This window comes from Heteronotia binoei, chromosome 5 (genome assembly GCF_032191835.1).
Source record: "Heteronotia binoei isolate CCM8104 ecotype False Entrance Well chromosome 5, APGP_CSIRO_Hbin_v1, whole genome shotgun sequence".
In the NCBI taxonomy this organism is placed as follows: domain Eukaryota; kingdom Metazoa; phylum Chordata; class Lepidosauria; order Squamata; family Gekkonidae; genus Heteronotia; species Heteronotia binoei.
This window is the reverse complement of record NC_083227.1, coordinates 31267526-31285135: the sequence shown is the minus strand read 5'-3', so window position 1 is coordinate 31285135 and position 17610 is coordinate 31267526. Positions and strand designations below refer to the sequence as shown.

At 46.8% G+C, this 17610-nt stretch overlaps 1 protein-coding gene and 1 long non-coding RNA gene across 2 annotated transcripts; one reads left to right on the top strand and one right to left on the bottom strand.

Annotated features, from left to right (window-relative positions):
* Positions 1 to 6557: 6557 nt before the first annotated feature.
* On the bottom strand, positions 6558 to 13759 carry LOC132571421 (E3 ubiquitin-protein ligase TRIM11-like). The gene is made up of 7 exons (XM_060238212.1): positions 13288 to 13759; positions 11433 to 11528; positions 9739 to 9969; positions 8964 to 8986; positions 7715 to 7833; positions 7287 to 7319; positions 6558 to 6765 (listed from the first exon to the last, which is right to left on the bottom strand). The coding sequence occupies exons 1-7, from the start codon at positions 13714 to 13716 to the stop codon at positions 6635 to 6637; spliced, it is 1062 nt and encodes a 353-aa protein (XP_060094195.1). The 5' UTR covers positions 13717 to 13759; the 3' UTR covers positions 6558 to 6634.
* LOC132571422 (uncharacterized) lies at positions 8458 to 9992 on the top strand. The gene is made up of 2 exons (XR_009555387.1): positions 8458 to 8701; positions 9910 to 9992. It is a non-coding gene; the product is annotated as an uncharacterized LOC132571422 (long non-coding RNA).
* Positions 13760 to 17610: the final 3851 nt, after the last annotated feature.

Here is a 17610-nt window from a genome sequence, read left to right as displayed (position 1 = left end):
ATTTGCCTTCCCTGCCTGCCCCCTGGAGAAAACAGTAAGAGTTGAGTAGCACCTTAAAGACTTAACAATTCGTGGTATTGCTCACTTCAGAAGTGAATCACTTCTTGATCTTCTCCTCCCCAGGAGTTTAGAGTTGGTATACATGGCTCTCTTCACAAAGTCTTTGCAACAACCCTGGGAGGTTGGTTAGGTGGAAAGAATGACAGGGCCAAAGTCACCTGTGAACTTTACAGTTGAATGAAGATTTTAACCACCAGAATACAGACCACTATACACTAGATCTCAAGATAATTACATCAGGCTCAAAGCCTTGATTTTCCACAAATTGCTCTTAAGCGTGACATCCACATATTAATTATAGTACTTCCTTTCCCTATGAAATTGAAGGATTTAGACTGAAACATGCTTTAAGCTACTACAAACCATAGATTCCTGATACTTATGAACATATGAATCTCAAGGGTCTCAAGCTCTTCCCTCCCACCGTCTCCCTATGTGGAGACCAATTCTAATAGAGTATAATGGGGATTTATCTGGAGGTATTGGGGGCTGTTTTTTGAGGTAGAGGCACCAAATTTTCACAATAGCATCTAGTGCCTCTCTGCAAAATACCCCCCAAGTTTCAAAACGATTAGACCAGGGGGTCCAATTTTATGAGCCCCAAAATAAGGTGCCCATATCCTTCATTGTTTCTTATGGAAGGAAGGTGTGCTGTCCCTTTAAATGTGATGGCCAGAATTCCCTTGGAGTTTAATTATGCTTGTCACATTCTTGCTCCTGGCTCCGCCCCCCAGTGTCACCTGCCTCCACCCCCAAAGTCCCCAGATATTTCTTGAATTGGACTTGGCAACCCTATCTGGGCTCCATTGTTCAAACCCTCTGTGAGAATTTTGCTGAACTCCTTAAGATTTGATAAGCTTTATGATATCTTTATCTGTGGCCACATAGGTGAAAGCAATTTTAAAAGTATTGATGCACTCATGGGAATAAGGTTTTATTATGACAATTATAATTCAAGAAGCATTTGCGATGATGAGCTGATATAAGTTAGTACACCTTCCGGTGATGTCAGGGGTGGGTGGCATATGCAGAGGAGTTGTGCTAATGAGCTCCGGCACCTCTTTTTCTACAACTGCCGGAACCCATGAAGAAGATACGACTTTTTCAGGAAAGCGTTGATTCCACTTCTGTTTTCGCCGCCACCGCCTTGGTTTTACTCGGCACGCCCAGCCTTGTCTCTCTGCCGCCGCCTGGGCTGGGGAAAAGGAAACCAAAACCGGGATCCTGCTGCATCGCGAGGTTACCGGGAGCCCCTGGCGGAGGCTGCAGGAAGCGGCGACCTGCTCGGTTTGTCTGGCTCTGTTCCGGTAGGCGGTGGCGCTGCGCTGCGGCCAAGCCGGCCTCGTTCAGTGCTGGGGCAAGTAGTCGGCGGCCGCGATTTGTCCTCTGGGATTGCTGCCAAGTCCAATTCAAGAAATATCTCGGGACTCTGGGGGTGGAGCCATGAGCAAGGGCATGACAAGCATAATTGAACTCCGAAGGGAGTTCTGGCCATCACATTTAAAGAGACCGCACACCTTTTATATGCCTTCCCTCCTTGGAAATAAGGATAGGGGCACCTTCTTTGGGGGCTCATAGAATTGGACCCCACAGTCCAATCTTTTTGAAACTTAGAAGATCTTTTGAGGAGAGGCATCGGATGCCCTGCTGCAAATTCGATGCCTCTACCTCAAAAAACAGCCCCCTCAGAGGAGCCCCAGATACCTGCTGATCAATTCTCCATTATTTCCTATGGAATCGGTCTCCATAGGGAATAATGAGACATCCCTTCCCCCGCTTTCTGATTACCCTGAAGTGGGGGGAGGGCCTCCAAACTGGGGGATCTCCTGCCCCCAACTGGGGATTGGCAATCCTAGTCCTTAGCGCGGGAAGAGCGTCCAGGTGCGGGGGAAGGGAGATCGGCAGCTGGCCAAGTTCAGCGATCGCTCGGCAGATCCGCCAGCAGGAGGAACGGGAGGCAGGCGTGGGGGGAACCCGCCAGAAGCACCGGGAGTCCCTGAAGCTCTTCTGCAAGCTCGACGGAGCCCCCCTCTGCGTGGTCTGCAGCGTTGCCAAGGGGCACCGAGGTCATGCAGTCGTTCCCGCAGAAGAGGCGGCTCAAGACTACAAGGCGAGGACTTCCCGGAAGTAAAGGATACAGGGTTGAGAGTCTGAGGAAGTGCTAGGGTTGCCAAGCCCAATTCAAGAAATATCTGGGGACTTTGGGGATGGAGCCAGGAGACACTGGAGGTGGAGTCAGCATAATTGAACTCCAAAGGGAGTTCTGGCCATCACATTTATAGGGACTGCAACACCTTTTAAATGCCTTTCCTCCACTGGAAATAATGAAGAATAGGGGCAACTTCTTTTGGGGGTTCATAGAACTGGACCCCCTGGCCCAATCCTTTTGAAACTTGGAGGGCATTTTGAGGAGAGGCACTGAATGCTATGATGAAAATTTGGTGCCTCTACTTCAAAAAACAAAACAAAAAACCCCATAGCCCCAGATATGCTTGGGGCTCTTTAGCTTGGAGAAACGTCGACTGTGGGGTGACATGATAGAGGTTTACAAGATAATGCATGGGATGGAGAAAGTAGAGAAAGAAGTACTTTTTTCCCTTTCTCACAATACAAGAACTCATGGGCATTCGATGAAATTGCTGAGCAGACAGGTTAAAACAGATAAAAGGTGATTAACATGTGGAAAGGTGATTAACATGTGGAATTCACTGCCACAGGAGGTGGTGGTGGCCACAAGCATAGCCACCTTCAAGAGGGGGTTAGATAAAAATATGGAGCAGAGGTCCATCAGTGGCTATTAGCCACAGTGTGTATATGTGTATATATATATAATTTTTTTGGGCCACTGTGTGACACAGAGTGTTGGACTGGATGGGCCATTGGCCTGATCTAACATGGCTTCTCTTATGTTCTTATATCTGCTTATCAATTCTCCATTATATCCTATGGGAATCAGTCTCCATAGAGAATAATGGAGTGCCCAGCAGACATTCCCCCCCCCCCCTTTTCTGACTATCCTGAAGCCAGGGCAGGGCCTCCAAACCGGGGAATCCCCTGCCCGCACCTGGGGATTTTCAAACAATACAAAAATTGTGGCTAAAGAACAGAAATTAACACTCTATTTTTAAACAATAACTCAATATCTGAAAACCCATTTCATTGAAAATTGTATTTAACAGCAATTCATATTAAACATTGCACTAAATATAGAAAATCCCAAAATCCGTTTTCCAGTAATGTGAGATCAAATGTTGAATTTTAAAGTCTCTTTTAAACATGCATGTCAGTTTCCGACTTCAGATGCTAAAGGACAATTATGCTGCTCCCACAGTTGAATTACAGTGCCAGTGCTCAGAAAAGTGCTGTGTAGAGAAACTTCCTATTTTCTTTCCTTTGCAAATTTATCCATTAGAGTTTCATATTGCACATTTAAAGCTTCATTCCACTTGAGTGATTTAAGAAAAGTGGGGGGTAGAGAAAGCCTCTGACAGCAAAGCGCCTTTATCACTGTTTCCAATGACCTTCCTCGGAGAGGTATCTCCCACCAACTTACAACGAATAGTTTACACACAGCATCCGGCACGGAGGAAATCTTAGCCTAGTTCTGAAGCTGTTTGATCAGCTTTTTTGTTCCCAGTTGAACATGCCTCTTAGGATGGCAAATGCAGCTGATCTAAGAGAGATAAGCAGTCACAGAAATGACAGGATGGAGAAATATTCTTGCACAAAACAGTTCAAGGTAGATGCCATGGCATCTGGGGGTGGGGTGGGGGAGCAGTCTGCCAGTATCTGAAATGGGGAGGGACGGTGGCTCAGTGGTAGAGCATCTGCTTGGTAAGCAGAAGGTCCCAGGTTCAATCCCTGGCATCTCCAAAAAAGGGTCCAGGCAAATAGGTGTGAAAAACCTCAGCTTGAGACCCTGGAGAGCCGCTGCCAGTCTGAGAAGACAATACTGACTTTGATGGACCAAGGGTCTGATTCAGTATAAGGCAGCTTCATATGTCCAATAATGAAGTGCCCAGCAGACATTTCCTCCCCCCACCTATTTCTGGTGACTCTGAAGCGAGGGATTGGGAGGTGTGGCACCGTACCCCACTGAGGTCTCTTTCCTTTCCCAGGCTCCCCGCCCCCCTGCTGGCCAGCTGAATGGGGACGAGAAGGATCCTGGGAAAGCGGAAGAACCCCTGCTGGGACCTGGGGATTGGCAAGCCTAAACCCAGAAGCAAGTATTGGGGAAGGGGGTAATGAAAGAATGAGCACAATAACATTTAGAGGTTCTGGAGGTCCACTCCTGTCCAAAATGAGGCCTGGAAGGCAGAACATGAGCCACAAAGGTCCAGACCAGAGGCATCACAAATAGGTAGAAACTGGTTAGCCTGACCCCTGGCCTCAGATAGAGAGGCCAGCCTCCAGGTGGGACCTGGGGATCCTCTGGAACAGGGGTGGCCAAACTGTGGCTCTTTCAACACATATTGTGCGGCTCTTGAAGCCTCATCCGCAAGCTTGAAGAAGGCATTTCTTTAAATCTCCAAGCCAAGATAGCTGGCAGCTTGGATAATGAATTTAAAGTTGCCTTCTTTCCACCTTTCTCTCCCCTATCTATTTGCTTCCCTTCCTTCCTGCTCTCAAACATTCAATGTTTATTCTATGTGACTCTTATGTAAAGCAAGTTTGGCCACCCCTGCCCTGGAATTACAGCCTCTCATCTTCAGACTGCAGAGATCAGTTCCCCTGGAAAAAATGGGTGATTTGGAGAGTAGACGCTGTGGCACTGTACCCCACTGAGGTCTCTTGTCTTTCCCAGGCTCTGTCCCTAAACCTCCAGGAGTTTGTCACTCTGGATGTGGTAATGCTACTCTTTCATCCCCAGCTGGTGGCGAGGGTGGACAGGGCAAGCCTACCTGTTCTAGACTTAGATGTATGGACTATGGCCAACAGGAGGGAGGAAAGTCTGCACTCTGCATATGCCCAGGAGCTAGGGTTAACAGCTTTCCCCCACCCATCACCATTTGGTACCAGCATCTTTCTCAGAGGGCATTTCTCTTTTTGGCTCAGGCTTGTACAATAGATTAACAGACATTCTCACATTTTAACATATTACTGTTTTATTGCTTTCTCATACTCATGCTACCCAGGTCAAAGGTTTGCTCAATTTGTTAATTTTACTATTCTGTCATTGGGTCTTAAATGTGTACCATTCTGCATTCTAAACCACTGAGCTCTGCTCATTGTACCTAATTCCTCATCTGATGAAGTGTGCTTGGAGCACATGAAAGCTTACATTCTGAATAAAACGTTGTTGGTCTTAAAGGTGAACTGGACTCCTCTACTGCTTCAGACCAACACAGCTGCCCACTTGGATCTATCCACAGTCCCTACTGTGCTGGATCATGGAGGCAAACATTAAAACAAAAAGCAATCTTTGCATTTGCCCAAAAGGCAATCTTTCTCCCCTTGTTTTCCAGGGCTGACTAGGGTTGCCAACTCTGGGCAGGAAAATTCCTGGAGGATTTGTGGGTGAGGGATGGGGATGCAGCTGAGCAAAGATGTGGCACCCCAGAGACCACTCTCCAAAGCAGCCATTTTGTGCACGGGGGATTTATCTCTGTGGTCTGGAGACAAGGTGTAATTCGGGAGATCCCCCACCTGGAGGTTGGTAATCAGCTAGTCCTGGCTCCAAGGAAGTTAAGGAAAGTGCCATTTAGAGTATTAGTGGAGTATAAACCAAGCAGGAAAATTCTATCGAGAACGGAGGAAGAAGAGTAGGATTTTCTACCTTGCTTTTCTCTACCTAAAGGAGTCTCAAAGCAGCTTAAAATTGCCTTCCTTTCCTCTCCCCACAACAGGCACCTTGTGAGGCAGATGGGGCTAAGAAACTTGTGAGAGAACTGTGAATGGCTCAAGATGGCCTTGCAGGCATGTGGAGGAGGAGTGGGGACTCAAACCCTGTTCTACAAATTGGAGTCCATTGCTCTTTACCACTATAACACATGGGCCCTTCCATGGGGAATCAAAACTTGTTTTACAGATTAGAGTCTGTTGCTCTTTACCACTCCACCACACGGGCCCATCACAGGCATTAGTTTCACTCTGCTGGGGTGAGAAGATCAAGAAATGACTCACTTCTGAAGAAGTGAGCAGTGCCACATTTTTTGTTAGTCTTTAAGGTGCTAAAGGACTCTTGCTCTTTTCTCCTGAGGTCGGGGAGGGAATGTAACGGATGTACAACATCCGTCTCCTTCGTTTCTGCCCCAATAGTGCATTTCTCCAAGCAAGAGTCTACACACTTCTGCTGCTTTTCTGCTGGCATTTTCTGCAGCTTTACAGTCCATGACTGAAAAGTGGTGGGGGGGGGGGGGAAAGAGGGCAATTTCACCCTAAGCCAAAGCAGGCAGCCTGGGTGCCCAGCAGGATGCTGGAGCGTCACTTCCTGTTTCCTCTTGGCAGATCAGCTGCTTACTTATTCCCTCTGTCACCAGCCAACTAATGGAACAGTATTTTAAAAATGAGCACGAAATTATTTTATTGAAAAGGTTTTACAAACTTCAAGGCAATAACATACAAAAACTTGACATCATTCAGACTGAGGGCTGGAACTCTCAGGATTGCTAGGCAGAGCTTCATCCAAGATGCTCCTCAACTGAGATTCCTCAGGTTCAACGACAGCAGGATCCCTTTCGCTGGGACTGAGGGCTGGAATTTCTCCTGGAGTGTTGAGGAGAATTCAGTCAAGCAACAGCAGTGGAGGGATTTTTTTCCAGAGTTGAAACACACTCCCTCCGCCAACCCAGAACTGTACTGGCTGCATTCAAGATATGTCTATCTTGAAGTTTGCTCTGGACAAGCACAAACCCAGCTTGTGGCCAGACTTTTGCATTTGCCCTGCCCCCTTCGTTTCTTCCCATCTTACAGCCAAACATACCTCTGGCTGTAAAGTCTCAATGCCAAGCTCCCAGATCACCGGGATATAGGAATGCAGGCAATCTAGGCAAACGGAAGTTTGTTTCCCAACTCCCCCCAGATATGGTTCCAGTTCTGACCCTGGACTACAGTCTTATTTAAAACCACTGAAAGAATATCTAGAGAGGGATGAAAATGCTCCTTCTTTCCCCTACTCATAGCATTTCCATTGGTGGTTCCTGAATCACCAGAACAGAACAGCTGAATGCGAATTGAAACAGGAGCACCCGCTCCCTGTTGTGAATTTCATCCTCCCCCAGATTTACCTCTGAGCTGATCTAGTCCACGTGCCATTCGCTCTGAAGAAGCAAAGGTAACAAGAGAAGAAACAACATTATAAATCTTGTATCAATGGTTGTAACAAAAAAACCACTGTCACTTGGTATTATCTCATATCCTCCCTCCCCCATTAACCCTTCTTTGAAGGGCTAATAGCAAAGGGACCTAACTGGACTACTACAGCGTTGGACTTTGAAGTGCCACCAGTTTAAGACTGATGGATGTAAAGCAAACAAAATCCATAGTATCCAATTCTGCCTTAAGGTTGCACAACTATTTTGACTGGAGATCAAATCCCACATTTCCCCAGCTCTGCTGATATGTCAAGTAACCCTCACTTTTGTGCCAAAATGATACCCAGAATATTAAACAAAACAAAACCAAAAAACAACCCTCGGAGTTGGTCTTTCTTTACCTCTAAAATTTGTCAATTCATGAATCACAAACGTTTGGATACCAATCAGGCTGCAGAGCTTGTTCTCAACGTTGACATAAAGAGAGCCTTTAGGGTCAGCCGTCTCTCTCTCTCCATACCTGAAAGACAAATATATATATTTTCACACACAACCCACCCCCCTCTGTTAACTCTCTACCCACAATTCCCAATGAAGAAAAAGAAAGGAAGGTAATATTAGAAAGCCCAGAAACACAAGCAGGTCCATGGAAATACCCACACACTTCAATCTGCTGAGGAAAAATGAAGACCAGGGTCCTGGGAACAAGAATTGAGAACTAAAGGAGGCAGAGGAAATAAAAACCCGTATTTTCCAAATGTACCATTTTAAAAACATTATTGGAAATACATATGGTATTTTTATTTGTGTGAACTGTCTACTTCTTAATGAATACTATATGGGATTCTATATTGGTACGAAATAGATTATTTATTTTAGCAAATTGTATGGCATCTAGAGACTGCTAGATCTTAAAAATGGTTTTCCAAAAGGAAAAACAGGCTTTTTTTTGGCCTACCATCTCATAAATATGCTGACTGATAATCTGGACAACTGGACCAACTGTCATATTTTTAATCCACATTTTTAATAGTTAACACATTTGGCTTTCTGCCAGTTCTTTGCTATTAACAGCAGTTAAGTTTTGCAATTTCCTGAGGCGGGTGATGCTGGAGCGGGGATCAAAGTTCGTTGAACATTTAAAGATAATTTTGGTTTTAAAAGCTGGACTGACACTGCTGGGATGTTCTCTCTAATAGATCATTGCATGATAAACGAATATGGTGTGCAGCAGAAGAGCCTTAGGTCAGGTTAGAGCATTGAATAGGATGTGGGGAGCCACTCTGCCATGGAAGCTCGCTGGGTGGACCCTGGGCCAGCCACACACTCTCAGCCTAACCTACCTTGAAGGGTTGTTGGGAAGATAAAATGGAAGAGAACAGAATAAGGTAAGCCACTTGGGGGAAACATAAATGAAGCATATGAATAAGCATAAGGTGCAAGGGGGGAAAAGGAATCCATGCTCAGGTGGGGGTTGCTGAAAATACCAAAGGATGTCCCCATTTCCATACATGAAATGCTGGAACCGACAGGTTCCTATATTCTCTCCTCAGGATCTATCATCGCTCACATGAGGTTGGTTATCACAAAGCATGAAGAGAAATGACCGTGGTCCACGGATAGCTCCCTCTATGCCTCATGTTTACTTACATCCACAGGGTGCATTCAATTTGCTAGAGAGAGAAAAAGAGAGAGATAAGAGGGACTGCAGCATTTATTATTTTGCCTTCCTGTTTTTTGCGCTCTGTTTGAGTTGCTTCATCCAGTGGCCACCTCTCATGCACCACTCCCATGGAAAGCCCTAGGCTGCCATCTCATGTTTAAATTAAAAAAAAAAACAAGGATCCTGTTTCCACCAAGAAATTCTTCTTTAGCCTTTCATCTCCTCTATTAATTATTACTCTGGCACAAAGTGACGGTAGGCTCTAACTGCCTCTCTCTTCCATCCCACCCCAACAAACACTGTGACCCAAGATGTATTACTGACAGCTTCCTCCGTCTACCCACTGCCATCACTGGGGCCACTGCAGGGATGAGGGAGAACCTTCCTTGCAGGGTTGTTTGTGAGGATGAAACAAGGGTGAGGAGAATGACCTTAAGACCCTTTGGGTCCTTGGCTGGGAGAAAAATGGGGTTAAATAAATTAAGTTCATTCAATGAAGTTTTTCATTAAGCTGCCTTGAAGGCCATATGCAATAGGAAAGTGGGTGGAAAAACACCATGGAAAATACTTAAAAATATGGGAAGGATTAAGAGAAAACTCATTTAGCAGAATGGAGAATATAACACCTGAGCTTCTCTCTTACATTAAAACAACAACAACAAAACACCTTGTTTGGAATATTTCCCACCAAAGTAGTCCCTGTTCTCTTAGATGCCTTGTCCGTAACAAGAGGCTGGGGTGCCCTAGGTGCAGACTGCTTACCTCCAGGAATTCATTCCTTGGCATCTGGATCACCTCTTCCATCTCAAACCTGATATCTTTTAGAAAGGTCAGATTATCGGAGAGTGCAAAGATCTGCTCTTTCTTGTCCATTTTGATTTCCTTGTACACCTCTGTCACCCGAGCCAGCACTTCTCTCTTTTGCCTTTCCAGAAACTCCTCCATCTTTTGGAACTCAGTCTTTGTCTTTCCCAGCATCAGTGTTGCTCGCCTCTGAAACATGAAAAGGAAAGAAACCAGTGTCGGGTCATTTCCATCGTGATTTGTTGGTACTCTGAGGTGCTCTGTGACCTCAGGTCAGCTCAAGGTTCCAGCAGGAGAACCAACAGGTCTACCAATATCCTGCATTTGCATCCCATCCTTCCTCCAGGGAGGTTCAGGCAATGTATCCTATCCCCTCCCCTTTCTGTTTAATCCTCAGACAATTCCATAAAGTGGGCTAAATTAGGAGTACCTGACACAAGGTCACCTAGTGAACTCCATGGCTGAAAGAGAATGTGAACCCAGGTCTTCCTCATCCTAGGCAGACCACACTGGTTCTTTCTAAATGTCTCCTTTGGCAGGTGACTTCAACCTCCTCCTCCTTGTCCTCTGCTCACAAGGAATGAATTTTTGTTTCAGTTTCACTCCCTCACCAAGTGTGTGAGCTGAGTGGAACTTTACTACTTTCTTCCTCTAGGTGGCAGTGTGGATTCCTTACTGTCATGGCAACAGCCCTCTAAGAAGCAGCTTCCATATTTTCCTACCCACCCTCCCTCTTGAGCAAGCTGGCTACTGGTTGGGGGAGGGAAAAGACAATAAATTTCTCCAGACATGTCAAATGTATGGCTCAGGGGACAGAGCCAGTTTGTCCAGGGCTCTTATTTGGCCTGCAAGAAACTGAGGGGAAACCAGTACAAATGTGGACCAGAAGGGCTTGTATTAAGAGCATTATACCCTCCACTGAGGTCCCTCCCTTCCTCAAATGCAGGACCTCCCCAAGGGCTTCCTGCAGATCTCCAGTGATTGCCCAACCCAGACTTGGCAACCATAAGAGATGAGGCGAGCTGGTTTGTCCTAAAGCTCTGCCAAGGAAGCATATAACCCACGTACCCGGTATTGCATTTTATGGCACATATGGTCAGGCCCAACAAAATGACACATATGTCAGATGTGACCCTCATAATTAATGAGTTGACACCTTGTGGCCACCCCTGCCTGACTCTAACCATCAAGAGACATTGGGCACCTTGTCCTCATCCAGAGAATGAGGGACAGAGCAAGCAGGTGGCGGCAACTGCTGTCCCCTTCAGCCCAAACCAGGTGAGAGGGCAGTCGTGGGTCACTGAGGGCAATCTTAGCATGCTGTGGCCTGACTGACTACATACCCCTGAGGCCAGCCAGGGCCAGCATCCACCCAGAATCAACATGGCAATAATCTGATTTCCACAGGAATGGCATTTCTAATTGACAGCCACATTCAGTAGGGAAGAGTCTCCTCATGAGTCTTCACAAGGGCAGGCCTACAAAACAGCCCTTTGCAAACATTTTCTAAGGGACGGGCCTTCCGAATGATGCTGCTGATAAGCAGGGTTACTCTTGGCTTGTGGTCTTTGCAGGCAGCATTTAACATTTATACATGCTCCTCCAAATATTGGTTCCATATTTGTTCACTTCCCAGAAACAGTGACACTCACAGCATAGTGTTCACAGTCTATTTCGAAGGTTGTTTTATTCAACAGAATGTCTTTTTCCTCCTTCTTCAGATGGATCAGGCATTTCTGTATATGAGCCTGAAGAGGAAATAGAAGGTTAGGTTAAGTTCCTTTTCGCAGATTTGTTATATACACAGGTAAATTTCCAGAGTAGAAAGAGAAAAGAAGAGCCAGTCCTAAAGAGTAGATCCACCTAGAAAGGGTATGGATAGACTGTGGGGTGGTGGTTAGTGTTGGACTGGGATACAGGAGATATACATTAGGCTCACTGCTGCGCAATGGAAGCTCTCTGGGTGACCTTAGGCCAGTCACATTCTTTCAGACTACCCTACCTCACAGGGCTGTTGTTGTGAGGATAAACTGAAGGAGGGAAGAATAATGTTGCTAACTCAACAAACAAGGGCTTGAAGGGCTCCACACTCACCAAGTTAACCCCTTGCTCTTTTATTTGTTCAGCATAATTTTTCCTCCTCTCACGCTTCCTCCATAGAGTTCAGGGGGCTGTATGCTGTTTCCCTCTCCTCCATTTTATCTTCAGAACAAGCACCACCACCGTGAGGTAGGTTAGACTGAAAGAGTGACTGGCCCAAGGTCACCAAGCAAGCTTCATGACAGAAAGAGAGTTTTAACTGGAGTCTCCCATCCCCAACATTAGTTCAACATTAACTAGCGGCTCTTTTTTGACAGGATGGAGTCCTTTAAATTACCCCCTTTCAACCCCCCCCCCTCCATGTTCATTCACAGCAGCTAAATGGGAATTTTCAGGATCACTTTCAAAAATGCAAAAGATGACCTGCCAATGAATTTTGGGTGCACAGCAAAGATTTCATTTGAGAGTTTGTTTTGTTTTGTTTTTAAAAAATTATCTGCTGCCACATTGCTATGGAAGCCAGTGTGGTATCCTACAAAGATCTGGGAAGACCAGGTTCAAACCCCACCTTAGGTCAGTCATTCTTAACCTAACCTACATCTCTCAGGGTTGTTTTTTTGTGAAGACCGACTGGAGCAGGGGAGAACAATGTAACTGGGTCCCCACTGGGGCGAAAATAAAGAGGCCAACCTCCAGGTGCGGCCTGGAGATCTCTGAGGATTTCGGCTAATCTCCAGACTACATAGGCGAGGCGGGGAGGGGAAATGCAAGCTCTGAAGCATGGATTCTAAGCATCACATCCCAAATAAACCCCGGGCCGTCCCCTCTCCCAAACTTCATCTCCTCCGATACCGCGATACCGCACCCCACCCCCCCACCCCATGAATGTGCGAACAGTTCCCCCAAGCGGGAGTAGAATCGCTACGCTCTAAAGCGACAGCGATCAGTTCTGCTGCGTTGGGTGCCGTTTCAACCATAGTACATGTGTCCCGTCCCCTCCAGCCTGCAGCTGGCAAAACCCGCGTATAAATAATATTGTTTTTAAAAGTTCCACTTCCATGCCATAAGTTTAGAAACCCATTTTAAAGTTTAGAAAGAAATGGAAAGCACTGGAGCCTTGGAGGAGGGAGGAGGAGGAGAAGACTGCAGATTTATATCCCGCCGTCTCTCTGAATCAGAGTCCAAGAGTGGCTTTTTATCTTCTCCCCCCACAACAGACACCCTGTGTGGTGGGAGGGGCTGAGAGAGCTCTCCCAGAAGCTGCCCTTTCAAGGACAACTCTTGCAAGAGCTATGGCTGAGCCAAGGCCATTCCAGCAGCTGCAAGTAGAAGAGTGGGGAATCAAACCCGGTTCTCCCAGATAAGACTTAACCACTACACCAAACTGGCCCAGTTCCAACCCCCAGCCCAGCCGTCCTCCCCAACCTCCCTCCCGTTCGGCCCCCTCGGGAGATTCCCCCACCCCACCTTGTACTCTTGGCTCGCCTGGCCCGCCGGGACCACGTCGTGACCTCGGTGCTCTTCGGGCACGTAGGACGAGGGGCAGAGGAGAGCTCGGTCCTGCTTGCAGAAGAGGGTCTCTTCTGCAAGGGGGGCCTCGCCGCCTGCCGCCCCGCCGGCCTGCCGCCTCTCCTCCTGCTCCAGCAGCTTCCCGGCGATCTCCACCAGGCGGGCTAAACTCTGGTTGGGCGTCAGGCGGGCCGGGTCGAGAGCGGCGCCACAGTCCGGGCAGGCGGCGGGCAAAAGCGCCTCCACGCAGGCACGGCAGAAACTGGCCCCGCAGCAGCACAGGCGCACCGGCTCGGTGTAAAAGCCCCGGCAGATGCCGCAACTGGCCTGCGCCCGGATCCTCTTCCTCAAGGGCTCGCCGAGAGCAGCAAGGTCGGGCTTTGCCATCGGGAGGCTGGAGCTCTGCAGAAGCCCGGAACCAAAAGGGGCAAGTGATGACAGCGAGATGTTTGCAACGTGACTCCAAACAGCAGGACTGCAAGGAGGGGCTTTTCTACGGGTGGGATGGGCTGGGCGGGAGAGGAGGAGTCATGTAGTGTTAATTGCATTAGGATGGCGCAGATGGGCGAGACTTGCATTAGGATGGCGCAAGAAGGGAGGCCGGTTTTCCCCATAGAGATGCAAATGCCGGCACTTGGAGAGGTGAGGTCAGAGGCCGGCTCCTTGCAGCTGCAGTGTCCAAAACGAATGGAAACAACCGAGGCATCCTGGCTCAACATAGCTCCAGAACACCCCACCCGCCCCACGCCCTGTTTTGCAATGGAAAGTAAGATCTTCTATGGCAGGCAAAACACATCAGAAGAGAAAACCAGCCAGGTGTTTGAAAATAGGCTTAGCACCGCACAAAATGAATCATGACTGCGTACAGTAGATTGTAAATTGGATCTGTTGTGTCTTGCATTTCGGTCCCTGAATTTACAACACAGCACAACTATGTGCGCTGAGGAGACCAGGGGGAAGTCGCGGGTCACCTGACTGTAAGGGACGAAGGCAATCCGCCCATGACGATCAGTGGCGGGAAGTTTAACCAGTCAGGAGTGGATCTGACCAGAAAGTGGGTTGTTCTGGGGAATGTACATGAGAGGGGCCCCGGCCCGCCATATTGTCTTTGTCAATATACTTGCCAATAAAGCATACTTGCCAATAAAGCATGTTGCATTCTAAAAGTCTCCAAACTCAGTACATTACAGGATTCTGCACTCAGATTTTTCATAATTTAATGTCAGGTTAACACGTATACTTTACTTCAGTTCTGGATTTATAAATTTCAGGTTGGTTTTTGGTTGTTTCTAGGACCCAAATCATCCTTCAATAGTTATGGAATTCTCCATCCTGTTGATTGTGTTGACCCCCACTGTGTAATCCAATCTGCCTTGAGTCCAAGTAAGAAAGGCAGACTATAACTATAAATACAACTGAACAGTGGCTTCTGGATGATCATGGGAGCTGCACTGCCCAAAGAGGAAGGGAATTAGAACAGCCTGGCCTCGCATCAAGGTCAGCTACGGGTTGATTCATTTTTAAGGATTTAATAGTAGGTTAGAGTTCCTCCAGTGGAACAGATTGGTCCAAGAATGCTCCTTCAATCCTGGAATCTTAACTGTTTGAAAGAAATCATTTATCCCAGACTCAGCAATGTCAGCTGATGGGTACAATGTTGCCAAATTCTTAAACGATTGTCCTGTATCACAGCTCCATTGAACTTGACTTACCTTCAATTGCAGCAATTTTAATTTGGTTAGATCTTTCAGATAGTGAATGAGCTAGATTTCTTCCTGATTTATTTGCATTTTCAAAGAGTATGTTAAGAAAAAAAATGTCCTTGGAGTCATGAAGTTCTACCTTGTCTCTTTATGCTCTCCTTCTTACCTTTCCAGTTCTACTCCCCTCCCTTTGCCTTGAGAGCAGGCCCCTGAAAAACAACCTGGAAGGCATCCAATTTCCCCTTTTAAGAGTCCTAACTGTTCAATTTTTAGCAGAAGATTGGTCTCCAAATACAGGTGTCACAAAACCATTTAGGAAAGCAAATCTCAAAGGAGCAGTATTTGCTTTGGTAACTGGAACAACAGTCTAGAGAGCCAGTTTGGTGTAGTGGTTAAGTGTGCGGACTCTTATCTGGGAGAACCGGGTTAGAGTCCCCATTCCTCCACTTGCAACTGCTGGAATGGTATTGGGTCAGCCATAGCTCTTGTAGGGGTTGTCCTTGAAAGGGCAGCTGCTACAAGAGTTGTGTCAGCCACATCCACATCACAGGGTGTCTGTTGGGGGTGGGGGGAGGAGAAAGAGATTGTGACCATTCTGAGATTCGGAGTATGGGAAAGGAAGGAAAGGTCCCCTGTGGAAGCACCAGTCGTTTCCGACTCTGGGGCGACATTGTTTTCACAACATATTCATAGCATACTTTTTACAGGGTGGTTTGCCATTGCCTTCCCCAGTCATACACTCCCCCCCCCCCCCCAGCTAGCTTGGTACTCGTTTTACCGACCTCGGAAGGATGGAAGGCTGAGTCAACCTCGAGCTGGCTACTTGAAAACCCAGCTTCCCCCAGGGATCGAACTGTGTCTTGGATAGCTCTTTCTTAAAGGTATAAGACACAGAGATATAGCAAAAATTCAGTGATATAGATTCATAAATGGTGTTCCATTAGATCCTCAGGGAAATAAATAAGTTTCTGGTATGATTTTAAAATGTTTTAAATACTTCATTCTTGTATCATTGAAGGGGATGGTGCTGCAGTTCTTTAGTAAATGTAAGAAAGAGCACAGTTCATGTTTTAAAATGATCATATTTAAAGTACATTGAAGTGGAGGAATGCCGTATGGTTTCAGCCCACAGCCACTTTGACAGCCAGCGTGATGCGACAGCCAGCGCTTCAGGGCAGGGTCTGCTTGAGCCAGGTTCCTACTGTGGAAGCTGACGGGGATTTCAGACCAGTCACAAATTTTCAGCCTAACCTACCTCACAGGGTTGTGCGGGGGAGAGGAAAATGATGTAAGCTGCTTTGGTCTCTACTGTGGAGACAGATTGGGGAGGAGATGGAAAGCTGAAGTCAGGAGTTAGATAAAGGTAGGTTGATGATTGGCTGAGGAGAGGGGGTTGCAAGCTCTAGGTTGGGAAATTCGAGGAGATTAGAAAGGTGGAGCCTGGACAGGGTGGGGTTTCAGAAAGAATGGGAACACAGACAGTACAAGGCCATAGACCAGGGGTGTCAAACACGCGGCCCAGGGGGCGAATCAGGCCCCTGAGCAACTGGCTGCCATCTGCTTCCTTCTTCCTATCTCTTGCTTCCTTCTGCCTAACAACTTGCTTTGCAAGGCTACAGAGCAAAATCTCTTATTTTCTCCATTGGCTGAGGCTCCTCCTTTTCTCAATCACACAGCAGAGCTACTGAAAGCTGCTTCCTTTGCCTAGTTTCTTGGTTCCCATGGGAAAAATAGTAAGAAAGCACCTTTAAGACCTAGTGCTAACGTTTTAAGCATGTTTTAATTAATTAAAAATATTAATAATGTTTGTGTCCTTTATAAAGTTTATATCTCTGCTATCCAGGGGTAGCTCTCAAACATCTGATGTTCATTCCATGTGGATTTTATGCTAAGCAAGTTTGGCCACCCCAAAGCTAAAGTATTACCATGACACAGTACAAAAATTACATTGTGGGAATTGCAGATTCACTGAATGACAAGTCCTTATCTCTCAGCCTAGCATAATTCACAGGGCTGTTGAGAGGATAAAAGGCACTTGTTTTTCTTCTTATTTGGGGGAGGGGGAGATAGGGTACAGAAGGAACAATTAAACCAATTCAAGAACTCCATAGTTCCTACTGTGCTGGATCATGAAGGCAAACATTAAAATAAATTTAAAAACCACTCTCTGCATTTGCCCAAAAGGTAGTCTTTACCTTCTTGTTTCCCAGGGCTGACTAGGGTTGCCATTGCCAACTCTGGCAGGAAAATTCCTGGAAGATTTGAGGGTGAAGGTTGGGGGTGGAGCTGAGCAAGGATGTGGCACCACAGAGTCTACTCCCAGAATCCACTCTCCATTTTGTGCAGGGGGGATTTAAGGTGTAATCTGGGAGAACCCCCACCTGGAGGTTGGCAACCTGGCCAGTCCTGGCTCCAAGGCATGCCCTATTAAGGAAGGTGCCATTCAGAGTATTAGAGGAGTATAAACCAAGCAGGAAGATTCTATCAAGAATGAAGAAAGAAGAGTAGGATTTTCTGCCTTGCTTTTCTCTACCTAAAGGAATCTCAAAGCAGCTTAAAATCGCTTTCCCTTCCTCTC

Bases quoted from the DNA above. Each gene is read 5' to 3' on its own strand.
- LOC132571421 (XM_060238212.1), bottom strand. From the start codon at position 13,716: ATGGCAAAGCCCGACCTTGCTGCTCTCGGCGAGCCCTTGAGGAAGAGG. The intron at 8,987-9,738 runs GTAAGCAGTCTG...TTCTCTCTCTAG, and splicing joins CAAGGAATGAATTCCTGGAG to CAAATTGAATGCACCCTGTG. The intron at 7,834-8,963 runs GTAAGTAAACAT...TTTGTCTTTCAG, and splicing joins ATTGAATGCACCCTGTGGAT to GTATGGAGAGAGAGAGACGG.